The 19,881-nt window shown below is 42.2% G+C and overlaps 1 protein-coding gene across 1 annotated transcript in view; it reads right to left on the reverse strand.

The window, feature by feature from the left end:
* Positions 1 to 203: 203 nt before the first annotated feature.
* The window catches only part of LOC104462096 (cytosolic phospholipase A2 epsilon-like), a gene marked incomplete at its 5' end in the record, with an annotated part of 20,147 nt that continues 469 nt past the window's right edge, over positions 204 to 19,881 (reverse strand). Inside the window, 18 exon segments of the mRNA XM_010073906.1 lie at positions 204 to 505; positions 4,495 to 4,640; positions 4,642 to 4,676; positions 5,394 to 5,560; positions 6,449 to 6,637; positions 7,637 to 7,744; positions 9,484 to 9,621; positions 10,056 to 10,170; positions 11,572 to 11,797; positions 12,098 to 12,234; positions 13,823 to 13,958; positions 15,169 to 15,206; positions 16,108 to 16,203; positions 16,325 to 16,494; positions 17,428 to 17,491; positions 17,914 to 17,956; positions 18,518 to 18,558; positions 19,250 to 19,378. Of these exon segments, the coding sequence (XP_010072208.1) occupies positions 204 to 505; positions 4,495 to 4,640; positions 4,642 to 4,676; positions 5,394 to 5,560; positions 6,449 to 6,637; positions 7,637 to 7,744; positions 9,484 to 9,621; positions 10,056 to 10,170; positions 11,572 to 11,797; positions 12,098 to 12,234; positions 13,823 to 13,958; positions 15,169 to 15,206; positions 16,108 to 16,203; positions 16,325 to 16,494; positions 17,428 to 17,491; positions 17,914 to 17,956; positions 18,518 to 18,558; positions 19,250 to 19,378 (2,280 nt within the window).

Raw genomic sequence — 19,881 nt, forward strand, 5'->3', positions numbered from 1 at the left:
TCCTGAGGCTGTCAGCCAGAGAAGCACATTCATTCATTAAGGAAGAGCTCTGGTTTTTGTGTTTATTCCCTTCACTGACAGACAGGCTTTAGCACTTTTGATGACGAACAAAGTGCTATTCTTAACATTCTTTGGCTTTTCTTCACTTCTTAATCAAATTCCCTTTTTTTTTCTTCATTAACAGGTTTCGTAGATATTTTATTTCATACTCCCACGTGGCAGTCCGCCACATGCTGGGTTCCCTCTCTGTCAGGCACACACTTACCATCCCCACTGGGCGGTTTTTGCAGTGGTTGCTCTTTCTTGTGCTTCTTTTTCCGCTCCACGGCAGTACGCAAGGCCTGAAGAATCAAATCCTTATTGTTCTGGATGTTGTAGTAACTTAGGTTCACCAGTTTGTCAAAATTTTCCTCGGAATAACTCAGATTGTTTATGTAATATGGACCACAAGCGTTGGCAACATCAACGTCACCCTCTGCCATCTCTGAGGGACTGCGTTTCACACCTAAGGGACAAACCATGACTCGGTTAATTACCAAAAAGCCGTTAGGGTCTGGGTGTTTCTCAGGCATGCACACACAGTGGATCACAACCCCAAATTTTCCCTCCACGGGTGTTTTGTTGCTGGGATGTTTGGTTGGCAGTGGGGGGTGGAGAAGCTGGTGGTGGTGAGGTCAGTAGGAATTGTCCTGGGTACTCCTGGAAATGCCAAAACAAGTACAGGAGCTCTTTCCTCCCCTTCTCCCAAAGCAAGCAGTAGCAGCAAGGACCAAATGACAGCATGGTTTCTTTCCAGGTGATGGGTCTGAAGCCACTGCCACTTTCTGTGCCTTCCAGCCTCAACTCTACATTGTGTTATTTCCCTCAATACTATCCTTTTGTTCCTCCAGAAATAAGCTGCTGAAAATCCACGTATTTCAGTGATTCAAGCTTTCCAAAAGCACACCTGCCTTCTCAGCCACCTGACGGGTATTCTTTCACCCAGCACAACCTAGCATTTGCTCTAGCACAGTCTGCTACATCAAGTCTTGGTTCCCACTGGGAAGAATTATCAAAAATTACAGAAAACAGACCTAAACAACTAGATTCTGTTATCTAAACTGAGACACTTCATACACTCATTATCTGGACATATCCCAGAAGCAGATGGCAAAAGTATTTACAGTAATTTCCTTGAGCTACCTACTACTATAAAAAACTACAGGCTTTATGTAACCTCAACACTGAGAGTGAACCTGATATTCCCTGAATCACTAAGATTTGGCAGGGACGCTGAAAGAACTTTTCATGCCCATTTCATCATCCCAGGATAATCAACACATATATCACAGAACCAGGCAAAATAATTAGGCAAGTAGTCCCACAAGTGTCATCTCTGGAAATATTCGATTCATCATATCTTATGATCTGAAGCCAAATTCAATTAAGTTATTTGTTTTAATTAATTCAACAGTAGAATCCAGATCCAAAGCTAATGCAGAACTTTATTTGCAGGCTATCACAGAGCAAATATTCACAGGGACCTCCACCGTAGGTTATTGGTACAGGGCAAAAAAAATACCCAAGGCTTACCCTGGGAATCACAAATCTCAACAAATTCATAGATGCAGAAGATACATATCCTACATATCTCCTAACTTGTTTTTCTAGGACCTTTGTAAATCATCTGTGATTCAAAATAGTAGCTGATCTCAGCTTGGACCCGGCCATCTGCTCTGGACAGTGACACCAGGAGTGGTTCTGATTTAGCTGCTCTCTCAGACACGCTAACACCTACTGAGTTGGTGGAAATACGTCTGTACACCAACACCACAGATGTAACATGCACCCGCTGAGCTGAAGGTGTGTTTTACATGATATACTCAGGGCACAGTCGGCAGACCAGCCCTTCCTGCACTCAGCAGAAAGGAGCACTCTCTGTCTGTGCTTGGAGAAGCCCGCTTGACCGTGTTAGGTTTTGCTTGACTCTGCACTGATGAGCCACAGCATATGGGCAGGCTGAACTTATATCTGCCTGTTAGTGTGTAGGATAAACAGGTTCTCGGAAAGGAAGAGGTCAATTAATTTGGTTAGATTCTGCAGATTCCTGGACTCCAATATATACCTTTGACTGCCATAGGGCAGCTGAGGATCCCACCCCTGGGACAGAGACCTGAAGATGTGGAGATCCACTGCTGCGTTCTAGCCTGCACACCTGACGTGAGGGCTTACACAGGTTTCTTCCTTCCCCATCATCCTCACGGACCTCTCGGTTTTCTAACAGCTGCCGTGTGTGAAAGAGAGCAGTAACAACCCAGAAATGGTAGATAATACTGTCAGGGACAGATAACACAGGCTAACACAGGCAGGAAATACAATGCTTGATCTGTCCTTGTCACAGATGAGAGAGCATCAGAGACAAGAGAATTTTTCTATCAGCCTCCAGTGAGACCATCACATTGGCAAGAGGATGTTACCGTAGCGAACAATTACCCTGCACAGTCACAGATCCCTGCACCACCTGTACCAAAGCAGGGGAGCAGGCACTGGGGAAAGACAGCATCTCTCTTACTGACAGGACCGCGTGCATTTGGGGAATCTTTTCTAACAGCATTGATCTAACAACGCTGATCAAAGGATTCTGATTTTGCTCAAAGCATCTCTCCAAGTCTGATAGATGTGCTCCTCCTGGCTTTGCAGAGTGACTTACAAGGAACTTGTACCACTAAAATCAAGCAGTTTGAGCCTCAGGCAGGGAATTGCCTTTCTACTCGATCATGGAATAGTCTAACCAATGCACGAATAACCCAGTCTGAATATGTCAGTTTTACTCATTTACTGCCCAGGCTCTGAATTCTCTTTGCTGAACAAGTTGACGGATGAGCTGGCTATAGAAAAACTCCCCATTCATGTGACTACACTAATACTTCACATGCTGTACAGTTTAGACCTGGGCTGGAGCATGGCACTGAAGCACAATCAGTTAAGCTGACCTCTGCCTGTCACTAACAAAGGGCAGACATCCATTCCCAGCCTCCCAGGACTTTCTCCAGCATCCATCCTGCTGCTATGGAAGTCAGCGCTCAGCTGTGAGGTGGCAGCCTTCCCAAAAAACTGCATGGGCCAAGCCTTTCCGTGTCAGCTCATCTGACCCTTCACCTGTGGGGGCCCAACAAGGACCCCTTCTCTCTCTGTTTAGTCTCAGCTTGCAGCTACCAGCTGAGCTGGTTGGGCAGCACAGGCTTGCCTCAAGGGTATGTCATATGCAGATATCATACACCTACATACCTAGTAACACCCCTTCTTAGATTCCCTGATAATTTATGTTGACATATAGCATCTGCACATCATCTGATGTACACCTGATGTTAGATAGCTGAGTTAGGCACAGCATCCCTGGGTTCTGGAAATTGTTGAGGGAGAACAGATAGGCAAACTCTAATTCTCTAATTGTTTCTACAAAGGGCAACTGCAGAAACCAGTCTTTTAGTTTTCGGATCGGTGTTGGAGTAGAAAGGTATGTGTACATGTGTAAATAACTTCAGACTATTTGAACCCTGTTCAAAACCCCAGCTGTACACCTCAAATGTGCAATGAACTCAGTCTGGAATATCTACAGAGCAAAAGTACTGTATGATTTTTTTATGACTTGCTTCAAATAAAAAGGAGAATAATTAATACAATTGGGACAATAGTTTCTGCATTTGCTTTGCTGTTACATTTAATGTACTGTATATACAAGCCTAGTAGAACTTTGGGTTTTCAGTATACTGTAAAGCTTTGAAGTGATTGAAAAGTAAGTGTTCTCACAGCATGAGTTAGGAATTTTATCATCTGGAGAAGGAGTAACTGAGACTTTTGTCACCAACAGAGGTAGTATGGTGCTGTGGGATATGGTACCAGGACTTAGAATTCATCTGTTTTGAAGTGTCTGGCAATGTTGCTATTGAAACTATTTTTAAATTTCAAAGTAGGACTCACTGAAGTGAACAGAACCTGTCGACATGGCTCAGTGTTACATTTTCATCACTTTGCTAGTTCACACTTTTATTTTCAAGGTTATCTGCCCAAGTGTAAGCCTGGAAATTATTTTAAACTGTGAAATCCTTGGATTCCCCAGGGCATTCTCTAACAGGAAAGGATGACAAGTATGAGAGGAAATAACCCTGCTAATTTCTGCCACTGCAGATAAACAGAGTATGCTTTTCATCAGTAAACTCAACAATCTACATATGAATAGCCAAAAAAAAAAAAAAAAAAAAAAAAAAAAATCTAAAGAGGGGCATATGGGCAAGACTGAAAAGAGGTGCATATGTGCCAGACTGATCCCTTCTGCTGCTCTACTGTCTGGGAAAAAAATACATATTTTAAGCTTCTTGATATGGTTCACATCTAAGCAAAGACAGTCTTGAGTCTGTGTTTACAGCATGATCTGAAGAACAGATATTACATGTTAAAAACGAGAAAGAAGGCAGCCACTGCTTCTGTTAATGTGATGGGTAACTGTAAACTCACCAGGTGCTTTGTAGTCTCTGAAGGTGTCATTTACGAGAGGGAAAAATATCACAATAGGTGTTTCTGGGGTCTCCTTGTCACCAACAATGTAGCATTCCTTCAGATGTGGGGTTTCCTGATCATCTGGCACCTTTGTAAAAAAAAATCTGTTTTGCAAAGTATCTAGAGGCTTCTTTCAGGGGCTGGTTGCCACAATAGGAAAATAAAACAAAAAAGAAAACATCAGAACATACAGGAAGCCTTTTGAATTTGCCCAAAACCCAATTTCATTGGGAATGTTTGTGGGGTAAGTGCCAAGTTCTGACAGGTTATAGTGCATACCCAGCTTAGGTGTAGACTCTGTATGGAGCCAAGCCCTGGAAGGCCAGAGTTAAGTGGGATGGATCTGGGTTTACATGCCTGTCTTTGAAAATCTACACCCCACATTTGGATATTAAAAATGCTGCCTTTAGACAACTTTTTATTCCTAAGGAATTTAAAGTTCCTAAATACAAACTCTTCTTGCATATACTTGCATATCTGGTCTTCCTCATCAAACTCTTCTATTGTTACGGTTTATTGTCCTGAATGTACATTTTCTCATGCATACGAATATTGCATTGAGAAGTCTTAGACAATTTTAAAATGCATTTAGCTTCATTCATTCTACATCTGACTGCCTTCAAATCAGCTACAACACATTTACACATAAAAATGGGCAGATTCCGTTTACTAAATGCTTGCTTCCTGATAACACTTGTACCTTTCAATAAAGATAATGTGACCCTGGTAAGCTGTTAGCTTATTTACACTTCCCGGATATTGGGGGAAAGAACCATTTCTATGAGTAGAGGATCAGCCCTTCTGGGAACTCAGAGGTGAAGCAGAGAGATCAATAAAGAAGAATGTACAAGGCTCACCCCTGTCTGGGAACCTGAACTGTAGTTGAAATGCAGAATGACATCCACTTTCCTTTCTGGTCTCATAAGGGGTGGGTAGCTGCTAGCAAAGGCAAACGCAGTATCGATCAGGATGAGGCGGTCTGTTGCTGCTGTCAGGTGGTTGGGCTGGGAGTCAAGCTCACAGTCTGGAAAAGAAGCATTTTTTTTTTTTTCGGAGGAAGTGCTCAATGCAAGGGAGGTGCTGAGGAAAGTCAATTGTTAACAGAATGAGAATCCAGCTTTTCTTGGGTCTTAGACCTACCTACATAGCTGATAGCTGCAGTTCAGTAATTTCTCAATTCCTGGCTTCCTCTTTTCACTATTTACTCTCCAATTTCTTTGGCTTGCCTCTAATTAAGAGGGATTAACTTGGGGCTCAGGAGAACAGAGTTAGTTCCATCCCCTGGTTTTGTGTGTGACACTGATCAGGTCGAGTTTCTTTGGTTTTTGGGGGCTTTGTTTTTGGTTGGTTTTTTTTGTTTGTTTGGGGCTTTTGTGTTTTTTTTTTTCTTTTAATATGGAAAAAATGTCTCAGCATGCTAAAGACTAGTTTTGTGCCTTGCATGTGACAAGAGCAGGCACACAGCTACTAGGTACATGGAAGATCTGGTACCAGACTGAACACAAATTCCCAAACTGGGTAACAAGGTTATATCTTACTTACAAGTAAAAAGGTAACGTGAAATAGGGCTCCCTCTTGCATCACTTGAGTATTGGCTGGGGAAGAGACTGTATGGTGGCACCATGGCACAGGTGTGCAGGCTGGCTGGCTGGCACATCAGCAGAAACACGCTGGTCGACTAATCAGGATCTTTCTCATCTATCAGTCGCCAGACTTTATCAAATTCTTAAGAACTTACTTTTGAAGCCTCTCCTGCTACCTAATTTCATCTTTCAGTGACAAACAGTTTCAAATATTATCAGAGGATGTGAACAGAACAAATAGGCGGTCGGCTTGGTCATCTCTTAAGCATTGTTTCTTTTTCACAAAGACGGTTTAAAATCTAACTAAAAGCAGGGTGTTATTACCGTACCTTTCCATTTGGAAAACTCGCTGTCTAGGTAGTTGTTGTTCATGTGGAGGCCCTTCAGGAAGTTATGGATTTCTGAAGCTGCTGGACGTAACATGGTAACATCTCGGAAAATATCTGAAAAGCTGTCGGTGGGACAAACCACTCGAGTATCCAGCTCGTTTGGTCTTGTAGGGAACAGGGTTTCATCATCTGCAGAAGAAAGAATAACAGTTCTCATATGTGGTTTCATTGTCAAGGCCAGTCTGTGCAATCATCATTTGTTTTAACAAGTTTAGCAAAACCTGAACTTTTAAAAAACTTATTTCCAGGATCTTCACAAATCTCACAGTTTTTCAGCTAAGCTTTGAAAAATCCATTTCTTCTTCTCAGTCTGCAGTAGTAAAGACCTTGTTTCTAGTGTAAATGAGTTCATCTCACCTACTGTGTCTTCCTTTGCTTTTCTATGATTTTACCCACTACAATACTCCCTGTCTTCCTCTGCTACTTCACGCTACAGATTATGTACCAGCCACACAAATAAAAAAGGCAAACACAATTAGGGTTGCTTACTAGCAAATGGAAGTTTTTTGTTTTAACAAACAGTAACTGCACCCTACAACTGCAAGAAGATAAAATCAATCATCCTTTTGCTACATTTCTCCTCCTTCTCATCTTTTTTCTGTCTTGTGTGTTTCTCCTTGAAATCCCACCCTGCAGATCTTTCTTACTTTAGTACTGTTTTGCATATCTCATCCTTAGGACAAGTTTGGAATGACTTCCAAAAGTACTAAAATTTGTATTCATGCTTTGTAGACTCCAGAGAGGCAAAGATGGTGGTTGCTCTTGTTTCTGTGAAGCCTCATGCCATACTCCAACTTCCAAGAGAAGACTGTGGATCGCTAGAGGAGGTCTCCAGGCTCTTCTGCCCTACAGAGATATTTTTCTCCAGTGTTACCCTTGTGCTTTGAAAATGGTGCGTATGAGCACCATTCTCTCATTTTTTCCCCCTGTGAGAGATTCCATGGATTATTTTCTCACACAACTGAAATGATTGCCATTCTGCAATACTTAGCATCAATTTCTGTGTGGATTATGGGAATCCCTGAAGAGGGAATTCCAAAAGACTGTGAAAAATCAAGTGAGAGAATAGCAGCACGGAGTGTAAAAAAAAAAAAAAAAAAAAAACATAATAGCATAAGAATAACCCACCTATGTGAGTAATTTTGTCTCGGGTCCATTTGTGCCAGAAGTCTTCTGAGTGAACGGATAGATACCAAGCATCCATAAGATTCAAGGAAAATACACTGCTCCAGATCCCTGTGGCGTAGGATATATTTGACAGAAAATGTATCAGTAAAGACCTGGGAGCATTTTCATTCACAGTGACCTTCAGTACATTCTGCATTCCCCAGCAAATGTTATTCATTACATTATCTTAGTGTGCAAATAAAAGGGAATGTCTTTATACAAATTGGTATATGAATCCATAATGTATACAAAGAATCTAATTTATTGGCGTATTTGAAGCAGGCTGGTAGCATTTTCAGTACACTTGCTATCATATTCATTTTTCTTACGTCGCAAATAACGTTTTGTCAAGTACATCTTAATACCTGCCCTGAACATTTAATTTCTTATTCCCCGAGTTCCCAGCATTTGTAATTCTAGAGGTTTTATTTGGAGCGTAATCCTGATCCAGGTGTGCAGTTATCACGCAGGACTGTCAACCACGAAACATGCAAGATTCATGCACTAATATCCCTTAGAATAAGGAAGCTGACTTAAAAGTTTTTGAAATAGAAAGTGTAAATGCAGGAGTCTTTTGATTTTTCTTCTGATTTTTGAGGGTTTAGGGCGTATGCAACATTTTCAAGTTCTTCCTTCTACTACCAGATGCAGCAAACTTGATGGCAGTCCAGAGTGCCACCTACCTGCAGGCTTTCAGGCTGAGAAAACACTGTTACCTGGTCGGGTTAGATGTGCAACAGGGCCTTCCTGGACCCTCCAAACTGCAGAACTGAACTTGGCGCTCTGGGGAGGAACTGAGGGATGGACAGAAGAGGCTGCACCCAAGCAGCCTGGCCATCGCCCGACCCAGCAACCCCAGCCTGCAGCCAGCGGGACGGCCTTGGCCGTGCTGGAAAGAGCTGCAGGACCTATGTGGTCAGTTTGGGGACTGAGGTGCAAAGGAAATTGCTGAAAACTTTTCAAATAACTGTGTCACTAAAATAAGTAACACTGCCTGAGTGAGGGGACTCCGGGTCATTGTCAGGGAACAGGGGCAGAACTGTTCCAGGATTGCTCTAGAAAAGAGAAGAAGAAAGTGCCAAGGTGGGAGGTGTGGGAAGGGGCTGGTGACCCGCTGGCATCTCTGACCACAGAGCAGGAGACCTGGGTACCTTGTTTGACATTGCAGCCAGGGATGGGGGCAGACTGCTTCCTTACACCTCACTGCTGGCTGTAGTGAAACCTCCACAGAGGAAAAAAAGTCTGAACTTCTCAAAAAAACCCTGAAACTTCCTTTATGCAATTGGTGGAAGTAGGAAGAACAATGAGGCAAGAGATTGCTTTCGTAAAGGGAAGAAAAGATTTCCTTGCCGCTTTTGCTGTTCTTATGCAAGAGGGGGAAAAGGTAAATATTATGACCTATTTGCACTCTGAAATGGAAGTGTTGTTCTGGAGGATTAATCAGGATTAGCTGTGGCAGGAACATTTTAGTTAAAAGGCTGTGTCTTAGAGACTCAGGCTGCAGAAGACACTGATGATTTAACTTGGTGGCAATGTTACACAACTTTTATTGCTGACAAGACCTGTAAGTATTGGGAAGGTCTCATGTCAGTAAGCACAACCACATATGAAACTAAATATTCAGCTGAATAAAATTACAGAGAAAATAAAAAATACTGCAAATAGTGACCTGTTACCTGTTCTAATATTTTTCTATATACTGTTCCTGGCAGATAAAAACCATAATAACTGCTTCCTTTCAGAAGAGGGGTTTGAACAGGAGTGGATTATATTATATTACATTACATTTCCCCAGAGCAACAAATCACCTTCCAAAAAGCAAATTCTGGATTCCGGGATTTTCTTCATCAGGTGACCCATGAAGAACTCACTACCAAAATCTTCTGCATGAATGAAGGCGCCGTATTTTGGGAATCCTACCTCGTAAGGGGTGAATTCCACCCATTCTGAAGGAAAAGGCACAAGACAGATTGATTACAGCAGCAGAGGCACAAATCAATTGAATAAAACATTTTACATTGACCAGGTGAAGGCAGACACCTTTCTAACTAATACTTTACAAACAAACATCTATTCACGGTACATTTCCGAGTCTTGACCGCAAGGAGTAAATTGTCCTCTTACATCTTGATTTCTCTACAAACTTTAGATTTCTGAGGTAGTTTGGCAGGAAAATTCATGATAATGTCCTCCACCATCCTGCTTTTGATCCTGAAAACATCTGAGTATACTAAGACATTCAAAAATTTGTCTTTGAAGATTCTACTCTTAGGTGGATTGGCTCTTTAGAAGATTTCTGCATTTAACTGATTTCTTTACCTAGTCCTAAATTGATCCATATTGGGATTAAACATTAAATGCAACTCTGGAGTGTTATTACCTCTAAAATCCTGGTCGCTGACTTTATCCTTCACATTGAGAGAGAGGTAGATGGGCAGGGGATTCTGACCCTGATTTAGTGCCCGCTGCTGATCTGTGAGCTTATGGGAGTCCTCCTGTTTTGAAGAAGGACAGTTAGATGACACAAAGAGCTTCTCACTTTGTCTAAGCCTGGGCTCTGAAAACACAGTGCATACCGGGCTCCAACTAGGATGTTTCCCACCGGTTTAGTTCAGAGAAGTGCTGTTGTCCCTATCTCTGACCTTCCCCAGCCCCAGCACTTCAGCATACAAAGAGTCCTAAGTTAAGTTCATGTGCTGAAAAAAATCTGAGATTTCAATTGTAGGAAGAAAATGTTGTTATTCACATTATTTATGTCAGGAAAAGGTCTGGAAATATTTGAAAAGCACTCTTGCCATGAAATATTTCACTCTGAAAGAGTAACCCCTGCCCTGACTGCCCAGAAAATAATCTTTTCCTCAGACCTGTGAGAGCCAAGCCTCAGAGTTAATATTCAGCGAGCCTTGTCCCTTACTGCTTCTGCTGAGGAGCATCTTGCTTAGTCCATCAGGGCAGAAAGGACAGGATGGTTTGGGAGCTGTGCCAAGGCTTGAGAGGGTGCTGAGTTCAGATGTCTTCCAAGGAGAGCTGCAGATGCTCTCCCTCGCTGGAGCATCCCTCAGAGGGATGGCTGTGCTTCTGGGCTTCCCTGGGTGGTGCCAGTCCAGGGGACAGGGCTGTGGCATTGCAGGGACACTCCCAGCGCCCTGCTGAGCCATCCCAGGGAATCTCTCACACAGCACTGCACTCAGGCAGTAGACATTTGGATGTGTGCGGAGTTATTTGTATTACAGGGAGAATGTTTTCTCTTTCTTAAGTATAAATGGCCTATTGGGAAGGAAATATTCACAAATACTAAAATAGAGCCTGAACATTGCCTTTTGGTGGAAATGTTTACAGGGTGACATAGTCCCATTAACAGCTCAGAGACACTGTCTTTGGGTTTATGTTTGTGATTTGTCTTTCCCTTGTCACAGTGTGCAGCTCTTTTGAAAGAATAGCAGGATTTTCATTTAAATATTTACATGCAAATTCATTTTAAAGTTGTTCAAACTGTAAGGTTCCCGTTACTGCTCTTTATTCCCACCCTTTCTGTACCAGGTGTGATGTTAAGATCTGTGTAATACAGCAACAAACAGAAGGAATGATACTGCCAAGGCACACACTTTAGGCATCTATCCAAAAAACAAACAAACAAATAAGGAAAAGAAAAAAACCCTTTTCTGTAAGGGGAGTCAAACACTGGCATATGTTCCCCGGAGAAGTTGTGGAATCTTCACCCGTGGAGCTATTCAAAAGCCCATGGCCCGGGCAGCTGACCCTGATCGAGCAGGACTGTTGGACAAGATGATCTCCAGAGGTCCCTTCCAATCTCAAACATTTTTGATTTACTGTCTGCCCTCAGTGCTATATTCACTAAAGACTCAAATTTGAAAAGAAAGGTGATGCTGTTGTACCTTTTCATGTAACATGGTTTCAATGATGAGTCCCCAGAGATCTGTGAAACATATTTTATGTCCTTCTTGTTCCCTCTGGCACAACTCTTTCAAATAGTATTTCAAACGATTGGGGGCAAAACAAGTAAAGAACTTATTTTTGAGCACATGCTTTCGGGCATCATTGAGTGTTTCCTTAAGATCCTTTTGGGACCACTCAGGATCTTCATACAAGTTTGACATGGTCCTACCAAAAGAAAAAAAAAAAAAAGAAACACAAGGAAAAATGTGAGTTCTGAAGCAGAGCTTTGGGAAACTATCATGCCTTGATTTACATGACAAGCACACATGTGTGTGGTACCATCCACATGTTTCATCAGGACTGAATTAATTCCAAATGCTAGCACATACCCACTCAAGGAAACAAGAGAAAGCCACAGCGGCAGAAAGCCCTTTCTTGATACTAAAGATGACACAACTCTTCAGATCACTTCTTGACATGACATACAGAAAATTCCTATGAAGACTTTGCTTATCTTGGTCTTACCACGTTGTGCCAGATAAACCAGTGATGTATGAGACACAGTCCAAGACTTTCAGTTCCTGCACACTGAGAAGGTGAGCGTACATGGCTGTTAGAGCTCTGGTGCCACCACCCGTTGTCATGATTGCCACCACAGGTACCTGTTCAATCCCCAAATACATGCATTTAGTGACGTGGTCTGAGAAGGGAGGAGACATCATTGATTAGAAAACAGAAAGTTATAGGACTGATGAAGTAGTAAAAATGCTGCATGCCACCAGTCTGCAAGGAAAAAATAGTGAATTAATAACAGAGCATAGAAGGAGTAAGAAATACTTTATGTTTCCTCTGCCAAGCAGCCGTGCATTGGGACTTGAAATCCATAATTTCAAATATCATGTTTTCAGTGCTCTATTGCAAGACCAGTAACCAGACCAGCAAAAAACTAGAGGGAATGGTACCTCCTGTCATCTGAACCAGATTTTTATCAGATGCAATAGACCAGAAAATATAGGTGCTGTCTCAGAGTTTCCATGCGAGTAGTAATAAACTCTCTGTTACTGAAGTTTACTAGAGCCAGTTTCTACTACTGTATAGCTATTTCACAGCCATACTAGGTGTATAATGACTGATGGGTTTAAGAGCACAAACCAGTTCAAATCCCCCGAGACCAGAGGCTGGGAACACCATTCCCTTTTACAGTTGGTGGAGGGAAAGGGAAACCATACTCAACCCACCTACCAGGTATGTACAGCAAATACTAGGTAGGCAAGTGAGCTGCAATTACTTCTTTCTGTGATGGTACAGAAATCCAGGGTCTGGTAGTCTTAGAAGAAGGATTAACCCATGAATATGAATTGACTCCGTTAACAGTAAGGATAGATACCACGCATTGGGGTGAAATTGTGCAAATCATCAGGAGACTCTAGGGAGGCTGTTCTGCAGGAAAGTGTGGGTGCTTCTACATCCGAGGGGAACAAAATGGCCCATGGCTTAGTGCTGGCATTTAAAGACAAGGTCTTGTGTGTGAAAGGTCCAGATGTGCAGAGGAACTGAGCTCAGTTTCGGGCAAAATGAAGAAAATTGTCATCTCTACATCTGAGTTCAGGCTTCACAATGCAGTTGTGGGAGTATAATTAAAAAAGAGACAACTGATTTTTCCCTGCCTTGGACCCTCTGTTATCGTTGCCATTTGCCAAGCACAGGCACGCTCCAGCTGCAGCAGGTGATGAAGGCAGACTGGCAGTGTGTCGTGCTCACACAATGGGAGCCTAAGTGCCTCACAAAAGTCACAACAAAATAAAGTTCAGTTTAAACCATGAGGGAAAGACGTGCTAAGTCAATGGTTTAGATCTGGCTGAGGTGACTGTGAGGCTGAAAATAAACTTTGTCTTGGTTCCTGAGAGCACCTGGCCCTTCTCTGCATTGCTGTGCAGACTGCTCCTCAACACAAAGCTGAGTCCTGTACAGCAGGGCTACAGGCTTTTACTGATGTTTCCCATGAGTACTTATTTCTTCCCTAGAACAGAGAAAAGAAGTCAGCCATAGCTTGTGCATGAAACTTTGCACAGTTTCCAGGAAAGTGGGGATTGAACACAAATGCTGTACATTTTAGAATCACAGAATCATTAAGGTTGGAAAAGACATTAAGGATCATCAAGTCCAACTGTCAACCCACACCACCTAACTCATTAAACCATTTTGACACTCAAATGTGGAGAAAGCAGAGAATAATTGTGTCTCAGATACCTCATCGTCCTGCAAGTCCTCCTCCAGCTGAAGGATGTCCTTCAGAGCAGCTGCAGCCACCTTCTTCCTCTTGCGAATGAAATCCTGTTCCTGGGCACACAGGCCAAACCCCAGGCGAACGTCTAGGTCTTCCTGGCTAGAATAGAGGATCAGGTGTCTCACATCACATTTATAGTCTAATTCAGCATTTTCATTGCTTCTACTTCATAAATAGACATGCCTTCACCATCAGGTCTGTATAAAGCACAGCAGGAAGGGATGAAATGTTTTAGTTTGTTCCTGGAGAACAACAGTATGTCTTCCTTTGGACTGAGAGAGTTTATCTTTTTTTATTCCTTGCTGAAGATGCCTGAAGTTAAACACCGTAACAAAATTGTTCCCTTTGAGACATAAAGCCAAAAGCCTGCAGAGGGCAGCGTCTTAAAGGTGGCTTTTAAACACACCTTCAAAAGTTGCGCAAGCTCCCAGCGATCCCTGCAGCTCGTGGACTCAAGTTGTGGACTTACGTGTTCAGATTTTGGTGTGTGTGGGTGTATATAGTCATCATTGGTTATTTATAAGCACTACAGTTGCCATTTGGAAGCTACTCTGAAAATCTTCCTTAGGTGTGGTAAGGAAGAAGCCTTTAAATGACAGCTGCAAACTGTATGTCTGTCTCATAGGATATTTACTGAAAACAGCACGGTAGAACACGCACCTGCTTTTTTTTGTAAGGGAAGAGATCTTCCTACATTATGTAACATATTCATCTTATAAATTTTACTAAGGCCTTAACCATATCTCATAATACACAAGGTGTTTCCTTGGTTTAGAAATAAGCAATCACTTGATTGAGTTAATTTGTATTTATCTCTCTGAGCAGACATTAAAAATAAATTCACGTACATTTCTTATTTCAATGTGTTCATATCCTAGAGTCTTCAGGCACTTTGACCTGACCAGTTTTTTTCTCTGACCTTGGGAAACAAAAAGGTTTCTTTCAATTAGTTTTCAAATGCTACTTGTATTGAAAACTTGCATTTGGCAATACTTTGTAGAGGTATCAAAGAATGTCTGCAGTGGCTCTTAGCACATAATTTTTATTGCAGCAAAACATCAATAGAAAATTGGTGTGTTCTTTATAACACTTTTTCTTAACTCACTGTATAGTCCAATCACATAAACTCATGGCCACTGAAAATTGCTGTATTGTGTACTGAGTCCATTTTATTTTATATTCTGAAATGTGGAAGAGCCAGCATTCAGGATGAAGGCAGTAACAAAGGGATTGGAAGTTGATTGACAACTATCCAAATTCAAAGAACCAAGAGGAAAAACACAGAAGGAAGATAAACAAGAAATCTTACCATTTTTTTACCTTAAAGCGCAAATCAAATTTTCTGTGCTGAAAATTAAAAAAGTAAAATTATGAATATTGATATTTTGTTGAAAACAGTCCTTTTTACACACTCAGAATGAGACAAGTATCTTGGGTCATCATAACATCTACAAAGCTCTGAACCTCAGTAAACTGAGTCTGGGAGATAAACTCCTCTCCATGTTTCATTAGGACCCAGAGATGTGCACCAATTCAACAAATTCAGTCTTTGGTATTATCATCTTTACTCTGCATCTTCTCTCTGCTGTGAAACTCAGCTTGTGCTCGTACTGCTTAGCTACACAAATAAATAGCAAAAGAGCTGCAGTGCTACAGCTCACCTCCCTGGAAGGGCACATGGTTAAACACGGGTCTTGAAACTAAAGCCTCTCACACAACAATGTGAGAGACAAGGGGAAGCCGAGGAGGCTGAGCACCCCGTAAGTGTGGCATGGGTTTGCCTCCCATGGCAGCGTGCCAGGCTGCAGCCACACCCCTCTGTCCCAGTGGCACCCAGTGACCTCCAGCCTGGCTAAGGACATGGAGAAGAAGGAGTATGATCAACAGCTTAGACAATTTTCTTCTTCCTTCTTTTCCCCTGGATTTCTCATTTTCATAAAGCCATAGAAAAGTTTGACCTTAAAGCTCATCTAGTTCCAACCCCCTGCCATGGGCAGGGACACTCCCACTAGCCCAGGTTGCTCAAAGCCTCATCCAGCCTGGCCTTGAACCCCTCCAGGGATGGGGCATCCACAGCTTCTTTGGGCAACCTGGACCACTGCCTCACCACCCTCACAGTAAATTCAAGGGAGGCTGGAAAGCAACTGGCTCTGCACAAATAAAGGTGGTCTTCAGTTTCTGCTTCTTGGGAACCAGCAACACTTTTTAAAAGCTTGCAAAGCATTCCCCATGGCCAGCGGACAATTACCTCGCCGACGACTTCCTGCTCAGAGGGGAGTGACTTCAGGGGGAGGCTCAGGGGGACGCTTCTGCTCCTTCTTGCTCCGCATGACACACATGCACACTGCAAAGGAGCACAGAGTGCTTTCTGGTTAAGACAGAAATGTTCTCTTGCTGCCTACTCTCATGTCAATCTCAGATCATAGGACTGTCTGTGTTGTCTACCGTGTTCTGGGGTAACGTACACAGATGGGAAGCTGCTTCTTCTTTGTGAGTGCAACATCCAGGGAGGGCTGCTTGTATTTGGCATAGTGGAAGAAAGTGGGATCTGGGAGACAGGAGCAGGAGTCACAGCCCACTGAAATTCTCTGGGTTTCTTCAAAGGATCCTCTCACTGTCAATGTTATCTCATTCTCTAAAACAACGAGATAAAATACACACAGAAAGTTACTTCTAGTTGCAAATAAGAGAGAAGGGGGAAGAAAGAAGCAAAAGGCAGCTTTGAACAACCCCCTTCTCCTCTTCCTTTGTATTTGGAAAGCTGTCTACTGAAAGCCATCCAAGACCCAAACATTACAGGTGGTTCTTTATAATGGGCTGAACAAGGAGCTGGATGGGAGCGTGATGCGAATGGCTCTGAGTTTTAGACTGCTGCATTTCTGTTGCAGTTGCATCATGACACAGTGAATGCAACCATGTACTTTGCATTGTAAATCATCCTCATCCCAGGCCAAATAATGAGCAACAGAAGTTCTCAGTCCCCTAAAGTAAGATCCGGCTCTGCAGCAGATGACCCTATTCACATGAAGGGTTCAGCTAATCCTGCCGGTGTGTGTTACGCGTGCTCTGAGGTTGCCTACCAGATCCAGCCCCTCAGGGGATGTGGGCAGAGGAACTTCAAGATTCTGGATCTTGATCAGGGTCAGACGGGAGCCAGCTGCTGAGTGGCTAACCCCTGCAAAAAATGAGGTGTTTCTGTGCGTATGCAGAAGTCGAACTGTCAGAGATCCTGAGGAAAGTTAAGGCTATAGACTATGGTGCCTAAGGAAGTTAAGCTTCTTTAGGATTTAGCAGTACTACAGCAGAGGTTTTCAGGATCTCAGCTCAGGGTTTGGATACCTTCTGTACAAGCATCTGATGATGTTTCTAATCTGGCACAAGGCTCCCCATGAGGCTACACCCTGAACCTACACCTGCTGCAGAACAGGTGGCATTCCCTACTGCAAAGCTTTTACAAATCACCTTAGCTGTGGGCAGTTAAAGCCTTAGTATTTGGCTGACGCAATTTCTAGGCATTGTTAGAGAGGGTAAAATCACGAATATTCAGTTAAATAATTCATAAGCTTACCTGAAAAATGCTTCTTTTTCATCCTGCTGTCCAAGTGAACCTCCAAGCAGGCTACTTCACGACACTAGAATAGACATGATGGGACCAGAAAATTAGATTACTCATCCAGCCATCTCACAACCAGCACTGGCAGATGTTGGAAGGGTCATTGTAGGAAGGGTCACTGCTTGAATGTGGGGGCCAGCTGTGTTGGAGACTTCTGCCAGACCCAGCGAAAGTGAGAATTAACTTCCTTGTCATGTTGGGAGATGGCGCTATGCTAAACACATTGTAATTTTCAATGAATGCAGACAAAACAAGGGAAAATGATAGCAGTCAGAAATATCTTCTACGTTCATGCTGGCCTCCTCAAAGATAAAGCTCCTAAGAGAAAAAGCATCATAAAGAATGAAGATTTGCAATGTTCCCCTCACTGCCATCATTGTCAGCTAAGGTAAGGAATGATGTGGGAAAGAACACAAGATAACAAAGAAAATAATATTTTACCACTATTGCCCCATTTGTGATGATGGCTTCAGGAGGACCCCGGCTGGAAAAAAAGAATAAATGACATGTATTTTATAAACAGTATAATCTGGATACTGTCCTGAACAGGACACATATTTCTCTCTCTCTCTTTTTTTTTTTTTTTTTTCCTAATTTGCTCCTTTCTATTGTTTATAGAAGTATGCTCCCCTTTCACTAGGTGCCACATAACTACCTAGAGGAAACACTTCAATTGCAATAACCGGGAAGGTGTGTATAACAGCCTTAATAGCACAGGTATGTACTCCTCAGCCATGACCTACCCAAGGAATCCTCTTCAGAAAATCTGTAGACTTAGAGCAGTGTGATTTAGCAGCCTCAGGAAACTAACTCTGAACTATAAAACCACATATACATTCTAAGAGAAAATCACTGAATTAAAAATTCTGAACTCATTCTCCACATCATGGCATTGTCCATTCTTACAATGATTTGCTAGTGCACACATGAAGTTTGGAAAAAGGTTGAATCTGACAATTAAGATGATACTGGGTGTACAGAAGGTTTCCCTGCACTGGTGCACCACTCCGAGCTGCTGCTCCCTTAATAATGGGGTTTTACTCACATGCTCTCCAATAAGAACTCAACTTCCAGCGCCTCCCTCTTCTGAAAATGAAAGAAAAAAAAAAAAAAGTCTCAATTAGCATGTGCAGAGGTTTGCAAAGTGACCTGCATTTTTGCAAGCACAGTTTCCTTTGTGCTTTAATAAGCAACAAACTTCTGTTTCATGCTTGCTATTGTCAGCATTGGAGGACAGAATCAGCTTCTTCTTCCCCAAGGAAAAGAAGATCTCAGTTGTACTAGCAGAACAAAGGGTGTTTGGTGCTTACAAGGCTCCCTAGTAAAACTTTTATTTTTTATGCTTTCTTCCCTGCCAGCTTCCATGTGCTGAACACAGTATTCTAAGACTTGGTGTTTAGTAAAACATTGTGGAAACAAGCCATTTCCTTGTTCTTGTATTGTTTTTCTTTCTAAAAACTCTGTGAGGATTAGATAAATTCCATCATTTTCTGTCAGGTTATTAAAAGGGCAAAGCTTCCCTAAAACTGCAGCTGCTCTGGGGCTTGGGAATTTGGACATAATCTGCACCAGAAGAAACCGACAGAAATTTGAGAAGGCATTTTTAGCACTTTTTATTTTAGCACTGGGGTGCAATTTCCAGATTTTAAAAAAATTTGTTAAATTTTTACCACCAAGCTGATTCTGGTGGTAAAAGACAGAAGAGACAGCACACCTCTTTAATCAGAGGGGAGAGAATGGATGTCAAGGTGTACTAAACATCTGACTCAGCTCTTACCTCTGCATTTAGTGGGAATGCCATAAACACTCGTTCTCCAAGGGGGATTTTAGCTATATCAAAAAGCACAATTGCACTGTCGTCATCATGAATTATGTCATCATCAGAAACAGTGATTTCCAGAATATTCTGGGAAAAGAAAGGAAAAATATCCAATTCATTAGCATGTACATAAGAAGTATGACATTCTGCAGCATGTCAAGGTTCTGCGCCTGCTTTACAGAAAGGAAACAGAAAAGTAATGATGACAGCGTGTCACAAGGAAGAGTAAGAAAATGAGTGTAATCTTTATAAGAAACAGCTTCTAGTCTCATCAATTAAGGCCAAACTGCGAATTCTCTTGGGTCACTTTATATGCTTCTAAGTAGCTCTCACCAAAAAAGTAATATTTTAGGAAGGACTACGGGTAGCCAGAAGTCCTATGTTGCTCCTTATTAATAGGAGTGATAGAGGTCACTTCAGATCAATAACCACCTTTCTATGTCCTTGGGGTTTCCACTTTCAGCCACCTGTTACATAGGTATTTGAGTGTAGTGTAATTATCAGCAGCAAACTGAGTAAAGATCTCAATCATGCTAGAATTTAGAAGCTTCCTGGCATTGATATGCCATTATTTCATGCCCTCTTAGGGA

Source organism: Pterocles gutturalis, unplaced genomic scaffold (genome assembly GCF_000699245.1).
Source record: "Pterocles gutturalis isolate BGI_N339 unplaced genomic scaffold, ASM69924v1 scaffold47082, whole genome shotgun sequence".
NCBI classification, from domain to species: domain Eukaryota; kingdom Metazoa; phylum Chordata; class Aves; order Pterocliformes; family Pteroclidae; genus Pterocles; species Pterocles gutturalis.